Source organism: Morchella sextelata (genome assembly GCF_020137385.1).
Source record: "Morchella sextelata strain SCLS chromosome Unknown scls_6, whole genome shotgun sequence".
Classification (NCBI taxonomy): Eukaryota; Fungi; Ascomycota; class Pezizomycetes; order Pezizales; family Morchellaceae; genus Morchella; species Morchella sextelata.
Genome location: NW_025408621.1, coordinates 2,225,918 through 2,243,885, shown reverse-complemented (window position 1 = coordinate 2,243,885; position 17,968 = coordinate 2,225,918). Strand labels below are relative to the sequence as shown.

General features: G+C 45.9%; 3 protein-coding genes across 3 annotated transcripts; 1 reads left to right on the top strand and 2 right to left on the bottom strand.

Annotated features, from left to right (window-relative positions):
- Nucleotides 1-4,896: 4,896 nt before the first annotated feature.
- H6S33_011684 (uncharacterized protein) lies at nt 4,897-5,981 on the top strand (the record flags this gene model as incomplete). The annotated part of the gene is made up of 5 exons (XM_044843073.1): nt 4,897-5,021; nt 5,096-5,218; nt 5,281-5,314; nt 5,366-5,856; nt 5,933-5,981. The coding sequence occupies 5 exons, from the start codon at nt 4,897-4,899 to the stop codon at nt 5,979-5,981; spliced, it is 822 nt and encodes a 273-aa protein (XP_044696452.1).
- Nucleotides 5,982-7,802: 1,821 nt separating this feature from the next.
- Nucleotides 7,803-8,667, bottom strand: H6S33_011683 (uncharacterized protein; the record flags this gene model as incomplete). Its single annotated transcript, XM_044843072.1, has 2 exons — nt 7,803-7,846; nt 7,926-8,667. The coding sequence occupies 2 exons, from the start codon at nt 8,665-8,667 to the stop codon at nt 7,803-7,805; spliced, it is 786 nt and encodes a 261-aa protein (XP_044696451.1).
- Nucleotides 8,668-13,442: 4,775 nt separating this feature from the next.
- Nucleotides 13,443-17,729, bottom strand: H6S33_011682 (uncharacterized protein; the record flags this gene model as incomplete). Its single annotated transcript, XM_044843071.1, has 1 exon — nt 13,443-17,729. One exon carries the CDS (start codon nt 17,727-17,729, stop codon nt 13,443-13,445), a length of 4,287 nt encoding a protein of 1,428 aa, XP_044696450.1.
- Nucleotides 17,730-17,968: the final 239 nt, after the last annotated feature.

The following is a 17,968-nucleotide window of genomic DNA, read 5'->3' as shown; positions in this document are numbered from 1 at the left end:
CAGCAGAGGAAAGGAGGGAAAGGGGAGCGCTGAGCACCAAAGCTCTTTCACAAAGGGGGTTAAGAGTTTACTGTACGTATAGAGCGAAGATACCGAACCCATCAAAATCAGACCCTAGGGCAGACGGAAAATGGGCCCATAAAAACTGAGAAAACATTATCTGAGCGGCCTATGGACGCAGTATCTGCTCCGCATTCCCACCAAGAATACTTGTTCTGTGCTGGGTGACTGCCGTTGCCGTTGCCAGTTGCGACATATTTCTCGAGAGTACCTGTTTCAAACACACGCATAAATTAGATTCAATGACCTTCAGCCCACAATTCTGTTGTGGCGGCCTTACCTATATCTGACTAGTTGGCATTATGAAAATCAAAGTTGATTAACTAGCCTATATATCCTTCCCGTTCTTTGAGACATTGTCTCAGGTCTATCCAAGACATGTCCAGCAGCTTCTATCGGTTGAGAGCTGCAGGTACATACAAAATTTCGATACACGTCCCTCTTGAGATGCTTGTCTTTCCCCACGGCTTTAACTAAGTTCTCCGGTACTAATTTCCTCTCCGCTTCTCGGCGCGAGTACACACTCGGTGTAGATATCAAACATCAGACATGCGAGGTAGGTTTCTTCCCTGGCTTACAATCAGGTACAGGCGCTGAGCATTAACGTATATTGCTGAAAGGGTTTGGATACCAGGAACCCATATTCAGGAAACTTTGACTGATCCGGATACAGCCCATGAAATATGGAGAAGAATTTTGAGAGCCTTGAGAAAATATGAGACCCCAGTAAATACAGTCACCTGACTGCCTCCGAAAATCTCTCATGAGCACGCAATTCCGTGAGATTGGATTTTTAGCTAGGCAGCGTCTTTAGAAAGCCTTGTTTCCAACCTCTGTATCTAGATGTAGCACCTCAGGTATAGATTTCAATTAAGGTCCGATCCGCCCCGTCTCACCACACCAAGCTAGCGAGAGGGACGTTGGCCCAAGCACTAAGACCAGCCTTCTCAGACATGTTCCAGCCTGAACCTTAGTGGTTTGCTTGAGTACTATCACTCAAGGTGTAATGACGGATTACACCCAAAAGAGAACATTAGAGAAACCAGGTTCTTTCCCATTGGCCAAAGCACCCCTGTGCATGAGTGACAGTACTTAATCTGGTGTTAAGCTTCAATCGCTACTAGTGTTGAGCTGTCACAGGGTCTTTCAAGCCAGAACTCTGTAAATGTTATTCCCACCCTACTAAATAGATAGTCTAGTACATACCTGTACTTTGTTCACTATTCGAACGGGAGTACCTGCAAAGATCCTTGGCGGTATAGAGAACAAGCTCATGCCCGCTTCCCCGCGGCATCTTGAATATATCAAGGGCGAAAATTAGTCCCTTTGTGCGGACAGAGCTGGCTCCAAATTCTACTTGCATGATTGATTGATGGGAGGATCGGTGCCAATCAGGTTACCGGAATTTGGAGCTGGAGTCTTTGGCGCAAAGGGCCTATTATGTCTCAGGTTTTGTCTTTTCTAGTCTCACACTGAAGTCTTGTGGGGAGGGGCTGTTTTTCCATACCCGAACGAGATAGTCCCATCAAAGAGCTTCAAGGTAGAACTTAGGATCGATCTACGACGGCCATCAGATCTGTGATTATAGCCAAATATTAGAGATGTAACGAACAGGCAATAGGTTTTCAGTACCTCCGTTTATGAATTAATGAGATCGTGGGTACATAGCTAAGATATGAGGCAGTTAGCGTGGGTCTTGCATCTCTCACTCTACTTCTTATTTGAAGTGGAATGAACACAACGAGTGGTCGTACTTGTTTCAAGGCGGCATTGAAGCTATTGGCGGCCTTAAGCTTGGGAACAGGACTTGATGTGATCGAACCAATTTTAGTCAGGCCTCATCTCGTCTCTCCTCAATTCATTCCCATATTCAAACCTCGAGCCTTTTACCAAATTCTCTGCCTCAGTATTGGTGTTTTTGCGAAGTCTGCCCCACAAAAGCGGGACTGGGGTGTTCCCGATGATGCAAGATGCTGTTGGAATCGTTAGAACCATGTATCATTATTCGGACCTCTCAATACTTACAGAATGCTCTCTCGAAATCCAATCCAGTAAAAGGCCGGTTAATTTCGTCAAATCTCGAGGCCTTCGTTCTCACACCCAAATGAATTTTTTTCGGTGGCTACAGGGCTCGCCCCAGGACACAAGCTGAGATATTTCCGGCTTGAGCTATGCGCCAAGACTCACGTGCACCACTGCGCAGCACGCCGGCTTTCATACCATCTCCTTCCTTCACAGCAAGTAAACAAGCCAGACGAATAAACCCCTCACCGCTAGCGGTGAGTTACCTTCCCTTTAGACCTGTGTCCTACATCAGACCTGTGTCGAGCCTTTCTGTGCGAAAGAGACTATCTGCGCTTGGCTTCATGCAATATCGATTCGACCACCCACAGTCACGCCTTCACAACCCAACAGCCCCTTAGCGAGACCCCAGAATGAGTACTGAAGACTGCGCGGATTTCTCTATTGCCCACGCCGTGTGCCGCATCACGAGCACGACCATCCCCGTACGGTGAGGCCACAAAAACGTCCCGGGCGACGACAGTTCAGACGCGGCGTGTGTATGAAACTGCCAGCCCAACCCCCCAAAACCGAACCCACCACCGAATTACCGTAGTTTCACCGGTTGCTGGTGGCACGAGGGGGTTGGCGCGAGACCATGGCGTGTCTGTGTGGATCCATTAATGAGTTAACAGAAGGGAGGCGTGCCGGCAGAGGAACAGATGTACATAGATGCCGCACCAAAGAAGGGTCGATCGCAAGAGTGTTGTGATTGATGGATGCGGCGTCAGCTAGTATATATAGTCGGAAGTACAAAGACCGAGACGTCGTAGGCCGGAGACTGCAGGGTGAGATGTGCACTGCGGTGTGAGGTTGCGTCCTTGCAGATTGGAGGCTCTGAGGCTCTGAGGCTCTGCCAGGGTGCGGGTGCGGGTGCGGGTGCGGGTGCGGCTGCGGGGTTCGTTTATCTAATCTCAGATAAGCGAGAGGATCTGTCGGGAGTGATGACATCATCCCGCGTCACACACAGAACATGGGTGCGGCTCAACAACAACACAACCACAATCTACACTTTACAACCACAACTACAGAACCAGACTCTTACCACCGGCACCTGCTCCACCACCATGGCCACGATCCAGCAACACAGTAAGACAAACAACACCCATCAATCTACAATTCGGCCGATGACTAGTACTCCGGGTGATGCGTCATGACGCGAGTGAGAGCCGGTGAATCAACCGAGTGACCCGCTACGACGCTATCGGATGTTTCCGCGGTGTTCCGTCCGCTCAAAGAAAAACACCCGCGCCGGAACGTTAACAAAATCACCATATCCTCTCCCCGCGGAACTCCTATCAGGTTCTAAAGTTAGCCTAGGCTACTGCCATCCCGGTGTTCCACATCAATACATGTAGCTACAGACCTCCCCCGACGATCTACCCTATGCAGCTCTAAGACGTCAAATAGAATATACCCCATCGCAACCGTCGGCAGACTAGCTACATGCAGTTATCGGCCGCAGAATCTGACCACTCGGTCCGGACCTAGGGGTTAATGCGAATCTGTAGTTAGCTTCAACGAAACAGGTACATATCTTGTGAATTCTAAAAGGGAGAGAATGGGCACGCTCTCCCTTGGATCGGTGGTGTCCCATCTAGGGTTTTGCATTTGTTTTGTTTTCTTTGATGCGATATACCCCTCTGTCCTGTGGGGTTAATTCTGTTTGCGCGTGCATACATGTACTTAGTTATACGTAAGATCTACTGTATCGTTATCTCAACACAAATTTTCCTATATAGCTAGAATCAAATCCCTACTACATGACAAACCACCAGGTGAGCCAGTAACTGCATGTGGCATCAGACACCAGCTTTAGCAAAGTCACAATTGAAGGTATGTTGACAGTTCTTTTTGATATCAATCATGTAGCGGAAACAGGCTCATCTAAGCCACATGGAGCCCCAAATTCTGCATCGAACTACATGTAACCTTACGATCGACAGATGTAGAGAAAGCAATTGTATCCCTTTACGTAGTAGAACTTGCAGATTCCGGGACTTTGCCACTGGAAGGGCCTGAGATAGGAAGCCGCGGCATCGGCAAGTTTCACGGCCGTGCCAAGAGATATACCCGGTTCCGGTCAGCTTCACGGTGTTTACTTTGTCCATAGAATGTACATGTTTTCTTCTCAATCATGCCCGTTGGAATCATGTGGTGCCTATCGGCCCTTCAAGGGACATTCTAAATAAGTACATGTAGTTGGTTTTTTTCTGTCGCTCAATTTGTTCTACTATTTTGTTGGCTTGTAGGACGTATTTAAAGGGACCATGGCGGCTCTCGGAATCAAGATCAAGTGATTCTAAGCCCAATCATCATGTAGTGTACTCGACGAGTCGGCTCAAGCCGAACCTTGCCCATAGCTTGAGCCAACCTGTCTCGTAGAAGGTTGGGCTCGTGCTCGTGGGAAAGATCTCAAGCTCTCAAGCTAGGCTCAAGCCGAAATGATGAGTTGATTTCTGAGAAGATAAGTCCCATTATGCTTAATTGCGGGTACTCTTGTACGTATCAAAGTCAAAAATCAGAAGAAACGTCTGATTAGAGCTATTTCCACTGCCCAAAGTTACTCCCCTCAGGCCGGATATCTAACAATAGTAACGTACACATAGCCCAAGCTATATCTCAAGTCGATCGAGCCATCGATATAGCTGCTGCATACATGTATGTAGCGTTAAAACAGGTGTCACATGATTACGGTAGCTAGAGTGAGGTTAGTAAGCAAGGATAAGCGAGTTATAAGAACGGTTACAGTGGCCATGCATATGTATATACATCATGGATGCAGTTCCATCTACATCTTGTATCTTTCCTTCTTCTTCTTCCTATTTCCGCTCAGATATATCGATCATCATCCCTCATATTGGTTCAGAAGTCAAGGAAAGACATTGCATCATCAATAGGTACCTCCCTCATCTTTGTCCGCTGAAAAACAACAGGAAGTTTCCTCGTAATAGCGAGGGCACTGGGTATACAGTAACCGACAATCAACAACCTCAATCCGCTGCTCCTTCGCCTCCAAACCGCCCTACGTTCCATCCGAGAACACAATCATAGCGCACATCATGTTCAGCTTCGCCAGAAAGGAAATATGGCCTTTGTAAGTTCTTGAATCCCCCCCAGTTCTCCTCCTCCTCTAGAATCTCACACGCACCTTATCAGTTGTAGCAATGACATGCGGACGAGATACTCTAAGGTCCGCTCTTTCGTCATGACCTATCGTGCGGAACTCGCTAGACGCACTCAGATGCTCACGGAGGCCTGCTTCCTGATTGTGCATTGGAGTGGTCTCCACCCTTGGCTGACACTCACGGGCCGCCGCTCGCGCCACCCATACGGTGCGGTTAACGATATATCCCGATTCCTGAACCTCAGTCCGCCACCGACAACGCGGTACCGCGCGCAGGACCAGGAGGAGGAAGTCAAGGCGCTGCTGTGCTGGCTGGAGGAGCTGGGGGTGGCGGGCAACGATGCGTTTCTGGGACTTTTTCAGGAGGTGGATACTCTGAAGAAGCTGGAGAGCGGAGGGGACCTGCTGCCGATGCTGGAATACTGGGAACAGCGGCAGGAGCGGATACAGGCGATGAAGCCATGGGCAGAGGAGGTGGAGAGGGCGATGTGGAAGACAAGAAGGCTCTTAGGGTCGAGGGTTCGGGGCGATGAGAAGCCGTGGGGACTCTTCGACGAAGAAAGCATTGCCTGGTACTATTATCGAGAGGAGAAGGCCCCGGCCCATACGTACATCCCCATATAAAACCCGTGCTCAGCTTCATCGACATGGCTTTTAAGGTTTGACTGTGTGTCAGGAGAATAGGGAGTTGGAGCCCATTGAGTTTACGATCGTTCACTACATCTTCGTCTAGCTAGCATGTGCACCGTTACTCTATGTTCATAGACTTCACTCAAAGAAAGGGACAGTAGGCTTGCGGAGACTCCCCTTTCTTAATAGATTGTGTTAATCCCCCATCGAGGGAACACACACATGGCCGGCTTATCAATATATTATATATCACCCGCACACAAATCAAACAGCAATTTCTCAATGTGTAAGTACATGTAGTAACGGAATACTTAGTATGAGCGGTACCCGGCGATATAGTAAATGTATAGAACCTAAACCGCGTTCAATTTTGTCTGTTACTGCTGATGCACTATAAAAGGACCATCAATACTTGTATGGATTCATGTATTGTTACTGGTGATACAACGCATGATTTAATGATAAAACTTGAGCTCTTTTTCGATAACGCTCTTCAACGTTGTTGCGAGCACCTTCCCAGGAACTAATACGAACGTTTGGGGCGGAGCTTAATATTTCTAGAGATTATGCTGATTTTACTATCATTCGATATCATGCTACAGAAGGGTACCTTACCGTCGAAACGGGTATTTTTTTAAGCCTTATTTTAGGCTTATATAAGCATGATATTCGCCTTTTTTGACGATTTTCTCTTATTTCTTTTTAAGGTCCTTATTAGACAATGGTTTTGATAATCTTAAAATATTTTAAGGCTTAACGGCATTGATCAGTCTTATTTAAGGTATTTTTTGAAAATAAGACTTAATAATGTTTATTCATGGGATCAGCATGATGGCCTGATAGGTATGTTTTTACACTTATTCGCCATAGTAATTTTCGGGAATGAAGTTTTTATTAATACTGGATTTAATATCTACATTGATATAAGACAACCTATTATCTATCTATCCGTCTACCTGCCTGCCTGCCTGTCTGCCTGCCTGCCTATAGATACCAATTCGCCAAATTTGATGCATTTGGTGCTAGATTTGGTGCTGTATTCGGTCTTGCATTACCTGCTTGATTACTTGATAGATTAGCTGATGGATTTGATGCTTCGATTCGTTCGGTGTTTAGAGCTACATACCTGCTTGATTCGCTGCTTGATTCGCTGCTTAATTTACTGCTCAATTCACTGCTCAATTCGCGGATTAGCTAATGTTTTAATATTGATTTTGATTATTGGGAGAGGGTTTTGGGGGGGGTAGCGGAATCCGGGGTGGAGGTGGTTGAGAGATGGAGGGGAGGAGGTGGAGATGGTAGAGAGGTACGTATAGGGAAGAGAGGTTAAAGAACAGATAGAAGGACACGGTTTGATATTTGCTAAGTGACTAACCCTAACCCAGCCTTACTACCCTTAATCCTGACGAGTTTCCCTAAGTCTTATTCATTTGGTAAATCTAATACCAGAACAAGTCTTAAAAAAACCTTATTTGGAGGCAATATTAAACAAATGTCATGCTTTCGCCCAAAACAGGCTTATTTTTTTGCTTTTTTGACACATATGCCTTATTTAAGACTTTTCTACGTCTTAGAGCTCAAAATCAGCCTTATTATTTTACCCGTTTCGACGGTAAGGTAGTTCTTTGGAGCGAATTGTGCATGAACGAAGCTATTGCAGAATAGTTATCTATCTAACAATACTTTAAATCCTTATTTTCAAGGATCTGCTACCACCCCCTTCTCCCGCCCCAGCCTAAGCATAGAGACCTTCTAGTCTGAGGAGCGGAGAAGCATCAGTAAATGTGCCAGCTTTGTGCGAGAGAAAGTCAACAGCAAATTCCATTTTTCTCTGGGGAAGTTCATTATTTCCTACATACGGTTAATTAATATTATTGAAATTCTTCTAGTTTTTTATCTTTCTGTGTAGCTATGAACAGCCAAGTTATTGATTGTCAATCGGCGAAGACACCTTCACCTTAATTGTGCCTAAGAAAGACATATGTGCCTTTTAGTAACGAAGTTATGAGGGTCTCTAAACGGTAGACAAGGGTTATGGTTAAGTTACCAATCATTACGGACATTAATAGCTCTTGCAGCACTGGATCAGTCAATCGTTCCTTAAAGGGAGCCACATTCTCAAATACTGCACCACCACTGAAAATACCCGGTGTCATCACAGGCGTGGCTCTCACGCAATGGACATGACGGACACCTGCCACAATGGCTGGACATAAGGCATTGAAGTATCCCACTGTACCTTCTACCGGATCCGCTGGTTGGACAAGCCGGGCAATGAGAAAGGCCTGGCCCGCTTTGAAGCTTAGTGTCGATATAAATGCAATAAGATCGACTAGTAGAGCCGATGTTGTCACCGTGTCGTGTAGTAGGAGAATTAGGAACTCGGTTATGTTGCAAAAGACGTCCAATATACGAATCTCAATAGCCTTTTGTATCTTACCGGGATAGGTTTCGGTGCACGAAAATACGATCATTAGGATAGTGCAAGAAATGCTAAGAAAGAGGAAAGACATTTGTCTCAAGGCGAAGTTATATCCAAGTTTCCACACCTTCGACTTATGACGCTCTTGCTGTTCTTTTTGCTGACACGCTTCCTCGAGAAATTTATTCAAATCATCAATCATATCTTCATGGGCCGTAATAGTATCTTTGTTGTTCCTCCAAATTGTGAAGCTCTCTGCCGCGTCCTTATGAAGACTGTTCATGCTCTCATCTGAAAAGGACCTTTCCTGCCTCAAAGCTTGCTCAAAAGGTAGTGGTAAGTAGCTTTTTCCCTGCTTCATTTTCATTCCTACCGCTAAGCTGTGCTAAGAAGAAGATGTGACCTGTCTCGTTTATAGATCCGTTATCTTTGCTGAAGTTGAATCGGTACTGGATGATAGGTATGAGCTTGTTGTAGGAGGGGAATGTGATCTTTAACGATGAAGCGATTGCTATCTCAATGAAACGTATACCTTTAGCTTATTTCACAGCCACGCATTCAAGGGTAGGGGGGATATACTCACAGCAGATTTGAGGGTATGGTGTTTGCGGGAGTTAAATCAATAACGAATGGTAGATAGAAGCTTATTGCAGGGCCGGAGTGTGAATGTGATCTTTAACTGAGAATGTGATCGTTAACGATGAAGCGATTACTATCTCAATGAAACTTATACCTTTAGTTTACTTCACAGCCACGCACTCAAGGGTGGGTGGGTGGGGTATACTCAGAGCAGGTTTGAGGGTGTGAATATGGTTGGGGGAGTTATATCAATACCGAATGGAACGGAGACTGGTGTATACGCAATTCACGACCGAATGATGATGAAAGATCAACAATCTTGAGCTTAACGTACGATAATGACCAAGATGCAACGGGTATATGTTATCTGCAGCAGAAGAAAGCGTTCTTTTTGACGTGAAAGGAAGATCACTGCTATTTTTAGATGGAGAGCGGATAGGTTAAGTAGTTGGAAACATGTATCGTGTTAGGATGGAGAGAGGTGTAGTTGATCTATGGTAACGAGTGAAAAATTAAATACTTTTATTTAAGGCCGGGTACGTGGCATTCAACTGTACGTGTACGTAAATTGCGTACGTATACTTTGCACCCGCCCCCGGCTGTAAACATACATGTAATTTTGCTATAACCTTATCACGAAGGCGCTTTGGTACTAGAGCGAACGTTCTTTTCTTACGCTACCTGCAGGATGTCTAGAAATCAATTAAACACACATATATATACTACATATACACAAGTACGTAAATAAGCAGAGGTTTTAATCAATTGAGATAATATAGGCCTGCAGCTGGATCCATGGAGTTATACGGTCAATTGATCAAGCCCTGTACTTAGCCTAGTACTACGACGTAGCTAGGGCTTATTCCTGATATAAATAAGCCCCTGGCTTCATACGCAGTTTATAGGAGCCAAAATATCTGACATTTATTTCTGCACGTCTATAAGTAGCTAGGTCCTATTGGATTATATGAAAAAGGCCTTGGAATAATCTTACATATTTTGAGCATCGATGCATAGCGAAGAATATTTTTCAAAATGGTATAAATTTACGTAAAGCTTTAAAGGCCCGGGCTTCATTCCATACATAATACAATAGACAGGCCACCGCCTGGTTCCGTTTGGCGGGACCAGTCCAAGTTGCTTTTAGGCCGGCCGGGTCAGCCTATGAAAAACTCTGTAGATACATGTACAAAAGATGGTCACTTAGTATACATTCATACATGTATTCATGTATGATGCCCCTGTCTAGTGAAAGGTAACTAAAAGTGACGAAAAGTCAATCTCTAATAATCTTTCCAGCAGAAAACATAAAGATTTCCTCCATAAATTAGTAAAGGTGTAGTAGTAGTGATGAAGTTTAATTTGCTTTTAATTTGCAGGTTTTTGATATCTACATGTATCCTAGTATACGTACTTGTGAAGTTATTAGAGATTGGGATCGACTATTTTTGCATGTGAGTAGCGCAATAACTGTGCAAAGTGTAACAGTATTATCGGCATTTATACCCCCTCAAATGCGAATTGCGGCAGGAAAGCAACAAAGTGGCTAGAAATAGGCCCTCTGGTTGGCCTAGGAGTCATCTTGCAGCCACGATTGTTCAACTTCCAGATACCGCTGTATCACCTTTTAAGATTGTCTGCACCATATTATCTCTATATATATCTAGATCTCTTCCAAGACCCCACTATAGTACTAAGTACGCGATTAGATACTTCAAACGATTATAACCTTAGACACCGCCTGCGATTCGAGCTAATTTGAGCGAGTATTTCTTTTCTAAAACGCGACTTGGTCATTAAAAGTCAAGGGCAATGCCTACAGTAGTAAAAGTCGTGGTGAAATCACTACTCTAAGCTGCCCTAATAATATTTTCTGTACTTCGGACCCACCTGAGATCAACTCTGTCTCTCCTGGTTCCTCATGGAAGGAGAATGCTACCCCAGAGTTGAGCTATTTGCAGATATAGTCGTTTACCTATAAGTGACGGCGGATCCTGTCTGGTGATTCTATTTATGAATTTAGCCTTAGCAGTCCGAAGTTAACTCTGCCATTGGTCTCGAATCCCTGGCTCCAATCAGACAGGAGCCGTCCTCGCCCCATGGAGTTGCATGGATTGATCTCTACCACATCAGCAAACCTGCAGCCTTCGCCAGATGCCCGAGGTGCTCAGGGCGCTCAGGGCACTCGGTAGGTAAACTACCTCTCCAAACATACCGCAAGCACTCCTGGTGAGTTCTGGCGTACGGTTGTCCACTCCAGCATACACTAGTCCACCCAACGTGCCCCGATACCTAATCAGAGTGCTCGGCGCAACCCGGATGTTAGTCCGGTCGTCAGAGAATACCAGTTGCTCGCTAGTATATCCTGACTGCTCTTGGAGCACTCCCGACTACTTCTGGAGAACTTCCAACTGCTCCAGTTGGCCCTTGGATAGAATAATTGCCCTGACCCCCCCTGACTTTGCCGGATTAGGTGTTTTGAAACTTGGTTCACGCTCGACATACTGGTTCCTATATGTCAGCGCCCCATTCTCTCCAGGCATACACTTCTCCACCGTACCGCCCTCTGGTATTCACAATTCCCCCATGAGATTACCAACATATCACTCATACGACGATCTCTACTGCCTCCAGAGCACTCGCGGCAGCACTTTTAGAATTGGTCTATTCAACAGCATGATCCTCCAACTAATACTAAAACAATACGCTATTTAACACCCTAACTAATCCTAATACAATATACAGAAAAGAACAAATCCTCCACTATCTTCCTTAGTGCTCGCTATTGTTCTACACATCCTGCTCCTCCCCCTTTCGTAATCCCCCGCTACAGATAATTCCGGTTCCTCTTCTTCCTCTTCCCCTTCCTCTTCGGTGTCAATGCCGCGAAGTTGAGCATTAATCACCTCATCCTGGGCACTGTGGGAACCAACCCGACCTCCTGGAGTACTCATGGGAGTTCTCCGAGCATCTCAGAATGCGGCAAGATCTGCACCCAGTGCTTGATCGTCCTCGCTAAAACCCTCCTCCGGTATCACCTCAATAGTTCCACCATTTTTGTCTCGTATCTATTAGGGTTAGCATTTAGAATACCACTCGCATTACCGGCATCTAGACGTATCATAAATTTTCTCGAAGGTTATCTTTGATTACCTCCAAGGTGGCCTCCCAGTTCTATTCACTTCTTCTCAAGGGGGCGAGTAGCGAATATTCCGCAGGGTACGAAGGGTGTAGTAGGGATCGGTGTGGGAACTCGCAATAGGGGCCCTAAGGGACTCTAGTGTCAGTAAGGGTCAACGGGACAAAGGGCGGCGAAGTGGTGGTCGTCCCAAGTAAAGAAGAGGAGGATAATATTGTAGAGTAATAGACAGCGGAGAGTAATAGACAGCGTAGATAGAGAAGACGTTGCGTAAGGAAAGAAAGAAAGACAAAAGAACAAGAAATAAGAAAGAACCCCATTAATATACCCAAGGAAATTCTAGCGATGACAAATCCCAAGTGACTCATACATTAACGATCAACAGAACCCGGTAGAACCCAATAGAACCTTTCTGACTAACCCAACTCCTCGTAACCCAGTACATTCCCTAATCGATCCATGAAACCTATTTAATAATGACCTTATCAAGGTCTACTCTGCACCTCACTCAGCGACTTGCAGTTGCCCACATGCTCACTACCAGTATCGAAAGTCTTGCTGCAGGTGGAAAGAGCTCATATAGAAGAATATGCTCCCCAATTAACACGATTCACACCTTCTCAATTCTCTGAGCCTGGACTGAGAGCACATATGCATTCGTAGAGTTAGAGACCACAGACCTCTGAGTCAATTAGCTCGAAGGAATGTTGTCAGTATTCTCAAAGACATCGTGAGTGTCCTCTAGAATATTAACCTCGCTTCCTGGAATCAATAACCATCACTTTCCGGCATCGGAGCACTCTTGTCCTCCTCTATAGATGAGGGAAGGTACTCGATTTGGTAGACTCTTTGCGATTGACCTTGACCTTGAAGTTGGTTTGAAGGAATCTGACGACTGCTCACAGAGTGCTCGCCAATTACCCCACTAGACAGTGAAGAACGATATGTCCGGTGAGTTGGGGACTACTCCCCGTGTCGAGAGCGTATCGATGAAAAATCGATATAGTGCGTGAAAGAGGTATACTCATGACGATAAATAGGTGCAGAGGCCCTATACTGTGAGGGTGTTAGGGGTTCTCTCTGGGATGCCAGGAGTGCTACCTGAGATGCATTCTAACTGAGTGCTAAAGTGGATGCTGTGGATTGGAGTGTGGGAGAATAGACGACTTGAGGAGGGTTTGAACACGTGACCTTTGAGAGGGATATGTTTATAGTGCAAAGAAGATACTATTGCGCCGCTGAGTTCCAGCGACAACTATGGGAGTTTGTTACTCCTTATATACAGATAGTTCTTAGTACCACGTGATCCCCTGATTACATAATCCTAGCGCTAAGCCTCCTTGTTCCAACTATGAGTCATCCCTTATACATGAGTAATTACCATACATAACCGATGTCGCAATGCCATATTTTTACACTTCCCCTCACTTGCCACATCGTATCAATTCTGACAATTTTTGGTGAGCTGGTTTTGGTAGTCCTTTGGTCATTATGTCCGCGACATTGTCTTCGGTAGGGACGTAGAGGATTTCGAAGGTTCCGGCTTCGAGTTGTTCACGTGTATAGTGGTAGTGAACGTCGATGTGCTTGGACCGATCGTGGATGCGTGGGTTCCGACAGAGTTCAATAGAACCTGTGTTGTCGGCGTGTATGAAGTACTGGTATTGTTGTTGGAGTTCGAGCAAGGCGTTACGAATCCATACCAGTTGTCGAGCTGCGAGGGACAGGGCCATGTATTCGGCTTCTGTTGTTGAGACTGCGACTGATTTCTGCTTCCGGCTTCTCCAGCTGATGGCTGACTTCCCTAGTCTGAACACGTATCCTGAGAACGATTTTCTGTCATCTAGGTCTGAAGCGTAGGAACTGTCTGAGAATCCGTCGAGTGTTCTAGTATTCCCCTTCGGGTAGAACAAGTTCCAGTCTTTGGTTCCATTGAGGTATCGGAGAGTTCGCTTGGCTGCTCGTAGGTGGTCCTCGGTTGGACATGAGGAGTACTGGGAGAGAGCGGTAACGGCATGGGTGATATCAGGTCTGGTAGCTATACTCGCGTACATCAGTGATCCTATTATGGATTGGTACTCAGTTGGTTTCTCGATTTGGTCTTCCGGTTCGCCTTTGTGAAGGTTGAGGTTCGGTTCGAGTGGTGTGCCAACTGGTTTGGAGTTACTCATTCCAAATTTATCCAGGATCTTGTTGATGTATGCGCGTTGTGATAGTGTGATACCGTTGTTGGTTACCGTTATTTCTATTCCCAGTATGAACTTCGAGTTACCGAGATCCGTACATTCGAAATCTGCCTTGAGTAGTTGTCTGATTTCTTTTCTGAATGGGGAGTCGGGTCCGAATATCATGATGTCATCTACATACACCGATATGTATAGATGGTGGTTCTTATGTATGAAGACACATGGGTCGAATTTGGCTGGGACGAATCCTTTCCGTTGAAGGGAGTCTGCTAGGCAAGCATACCATTCACGGGGTGATTGCTTTAGTCCGTATATGCATTTTCGAAGTTTACAAACCTTGTTGTCCTGCCTGTAGCCTTCAGGCAGTTCCATGTAGATTTCCTCCTTGAGTACACCATACAGGAAGGCTGACTTGACGTCCATTTGTTGTGGTATCCAACCGTTGTGTGCAGCTAGTGCCAGTAGGAGTCGTAGGGAATCATATCGTGCGACGGGGGCGAAGGTCTCATCGTAGTCTTGGTACTGTACTTGGGTGAAGCCTTTACCAACGTACCTTGCTTTGTACCGCTCGATTGTTCCGTCCGCGTTGTGTTTCACTTTGAATACCCATTTTCCTTTGACTACTGCTCGGTTGGATGGTCTGTTGACAATATCCCAGGTGTGGGCTTTGTCAAGGGCGTCTTTCTCAGTCTGTATCGCCTTTTTCCATAGGTGTTGATCGTCGCTCTGCATAGCTTGATTGAAGGTGGAAGGTTCTGTTACGAGGTGTATATGGTAGTTCGGGGGGAGTTTGGATACGTCTTGATATTCCGTGTCTAACTCAGCCCTATAACGTCTGAAGTCTTCTTTGTATTGATCGATTAATTCTTGTTCAGTGGCTTTGTTTCCTGGGCCATTTTCTTTCACATCTTCGATATAACTTGTAAGTAACTTCTGTTGTTCTACTACCTTCTCGTCATACTCCTTCCTTCGTACTTCTATTTCAATTTCTCTATTTTTTCGCTGGCGTATTCGATCTGATCGTTTTGGAGGTTGTGGTGGTGTACCTTTGGGTGTCGTTGACACAAGTGGTTTTCCTTTGAAACCTTTGAATGGTACGACTGGTGCTGGAATTTTCTCCCAGTTGTCTCTTGGGTCTCGCGATTGTCCCATAGGTACGGCAGGTTGTTTTCCCTTGTCTGGTGTAGCCGGTGGTGGTTTTCTAACCAGTTCCGGTGATTCCGGGAACAATCCTGGCATTTCTGTACGGTTCTCTTCGATTGCATTTGACTCGGGTTCTGGATCAGACCTGTCTTCTGATTCGTATCCGTCGTCTGATGGTGCATTTGCCGTTTCTGGTTTCAGGCTGGGGATGAAGTCGAGTTCCACTGAGACTTCCCCTGATTCAGGAGGGGGGAATGTGACGTCCCGACTTTCAATTACCCTATGTTGTGTTCCTATCCAGATACGGTATATTTTATTACTGTCTGAGTATCCAACTATGATTCCTTCATACGCTCGGGGTGCTAGTTTGCTTCCTGCTGGCCTAGAGTTTTCTGGGATGTGGACATAGCATTTTTTGCCGAATGGTTGAAGGTGTTGTATACTTGGCTTGGTTCCTTTCAGGGCTTCAAAGGGGGTTTTTCCCTTAAGCGTACTGTGAGGTAGCCTGTTTTTGAGGTAGACAGCTGTTGCATATGCTTCCCCCCATAACGACTTAGGGTGGTCCATGATCATGCACCTGACCATTGTGGTTACCGTCCTGTTGAATCGTTCTGCAACTCCATTAGATTCAGGAGTGTATGGGGGAGTCTGTTCGTGAACTATTCCTTGTGAATCGAAGTAGTTCGTTATGTCCTTGTTGATGTATTCACCACCACCATCCGTTCTGAATCTCAGTATTGTTGTGCTATACTGTTTCTCGATCCTTGTAACGTAATCCTTGATGGCCTTTTTTGCGTCTTCTTTCTGTTTCAGGAGGTATATCCATGCGAAGCGGGTGAAATCATCGATGAAGGACATATAGTACTGAGATTTTCCTTGTGACTGTATACTGAACTTTCCAGATAGATCGGAGTGGATTAGTTCGAATGGTCGTTTGGATCTAGTACTAATTGGTGCAGGTTTCTTATGTACGCTTTTTGATAGTGCACATTGACTGCAGTGGAAACTTTCTGGTTTGGGAGGCAGCCTTTGAATGTCGTGATACAAGTTTTCTAGTGTCGCAGGGTGGCCTAACGCTTGATGCCATTCATCGTAAGAGGTCAAACGAACTGTATTGCTAACTACTTGTACATTCCAAAGTCCCTTCTCCAATTTTGCCCAAATTATTCCTTTCTTTTCTTTTGTAACCAACTTGCTTCCTCCTCCTGACTCCGTTCTAAATCCCTTTTTGTCGAGCACGGTTTCAGAGACCAATCCCACATTTCCCAAGGTTGGGACCAACAGCACATCGGTGAGGAGTATGGAAGATCTACTTCCATCGGGAAGGTGGCAGCTGAAACTAGCGCTTCCCATTCCGGTGACAGCGTGGTTGGTTCCATCAGCTGTTCGGACATTGCCGGTGTGAGGTCGGATGTTGATGAGTTGGTCTTGGAAGGGTGTGACGTGAGAGGTCGCTCCAGAATCAAGGATCCAAGTAAGGGGTTGGGAGATGTCGTGGCGTACCATACAGATAGTGGTTGTAGAGTCATTTACTACAACCGATGCCGAGTTGTCCTTCCTCCTTCCCTTTCTGTTCTTGTTCTGTTCTTTGAGCTTTCTGCACTCCGTGTACTCGTGGCCTTTGTAAGGCTGTCCCCTTTTCTTGCACCAGGTGCATTCCTTGTCGCTTGTGGTACTCCTGGTATGGAGCACTTTGTTTCCTGTTTGAGGGGGTACCTCATCCAGGTTCTGTAGTCGTTGGCGTACGTCTTCGTAGGTAACATCCTGCTTGGTCTGGATGTTGTCGACGACGTTGCTCATCGATTTGGGTAGCGAGCTTAGGAGGAATGCCGCCATGGCTTCGTTGGATTTGGTGAGTGGTAGGAGGGCCTGAGCGAGTTTGTGATCTGCGCTTTGGCATCTGGACTTGAGAGTATTCCAGTTCGCATCGAAGGTCGCGAGATGCTCGGTCAGTGATCCGCCTTCTTGCATCTTCGTGTCTAGGACGCGGCTGAGGAGGGTGATCGTGGTGTTGGGTGAGACACGATCGTAGAGGTCTTTGAGCGCCTTCCATGCGTAGAATGCATTTTCGGCGGAGACGACTGTTGGTTGTATTTCTTCGCATACAGCAGAGATGAGAAGGCTGTGCATTTGTTTACGAGCCTTCTTTATCTCGGTTTTGCTGAGTTCGGTGTCATTCTCGTCAGGATTCTCGATACTCAACGCTTCCCACCAGTCTACAGCGTCGAACGTTATCCTCCAGGCACTCGCCCAAGTTTGGTAGTTGGATTGCCCTTGTAGTTTAGGGAGTCCATCAAACTTGAGACGAATGTTACTGGTAGCTGTTGTCTCTGAGGGTTTAATCTCAGCAGCCTTGGATGACGATTCTCCTTCTGAAGGCATGATGTTGTATGAAGTGTTGTTGAGTTAAGCGAGGTGGCGATGGTGTAGTGCGGATTCTATTTGGCAGAACCCGGGCTCATAACCTGTGGATTGGAGTGTGGGAGAATAGACGACTTGAGGAGGGTTTGAACACGTGACCTTTGAGAGGGATATGTTTATAGTGCAAAGAAGATACTATTGCGCCGCTGAGTTCCAGCGACAACTATGGGAGTTTGTTACTCCTTATATACAGATAGTTC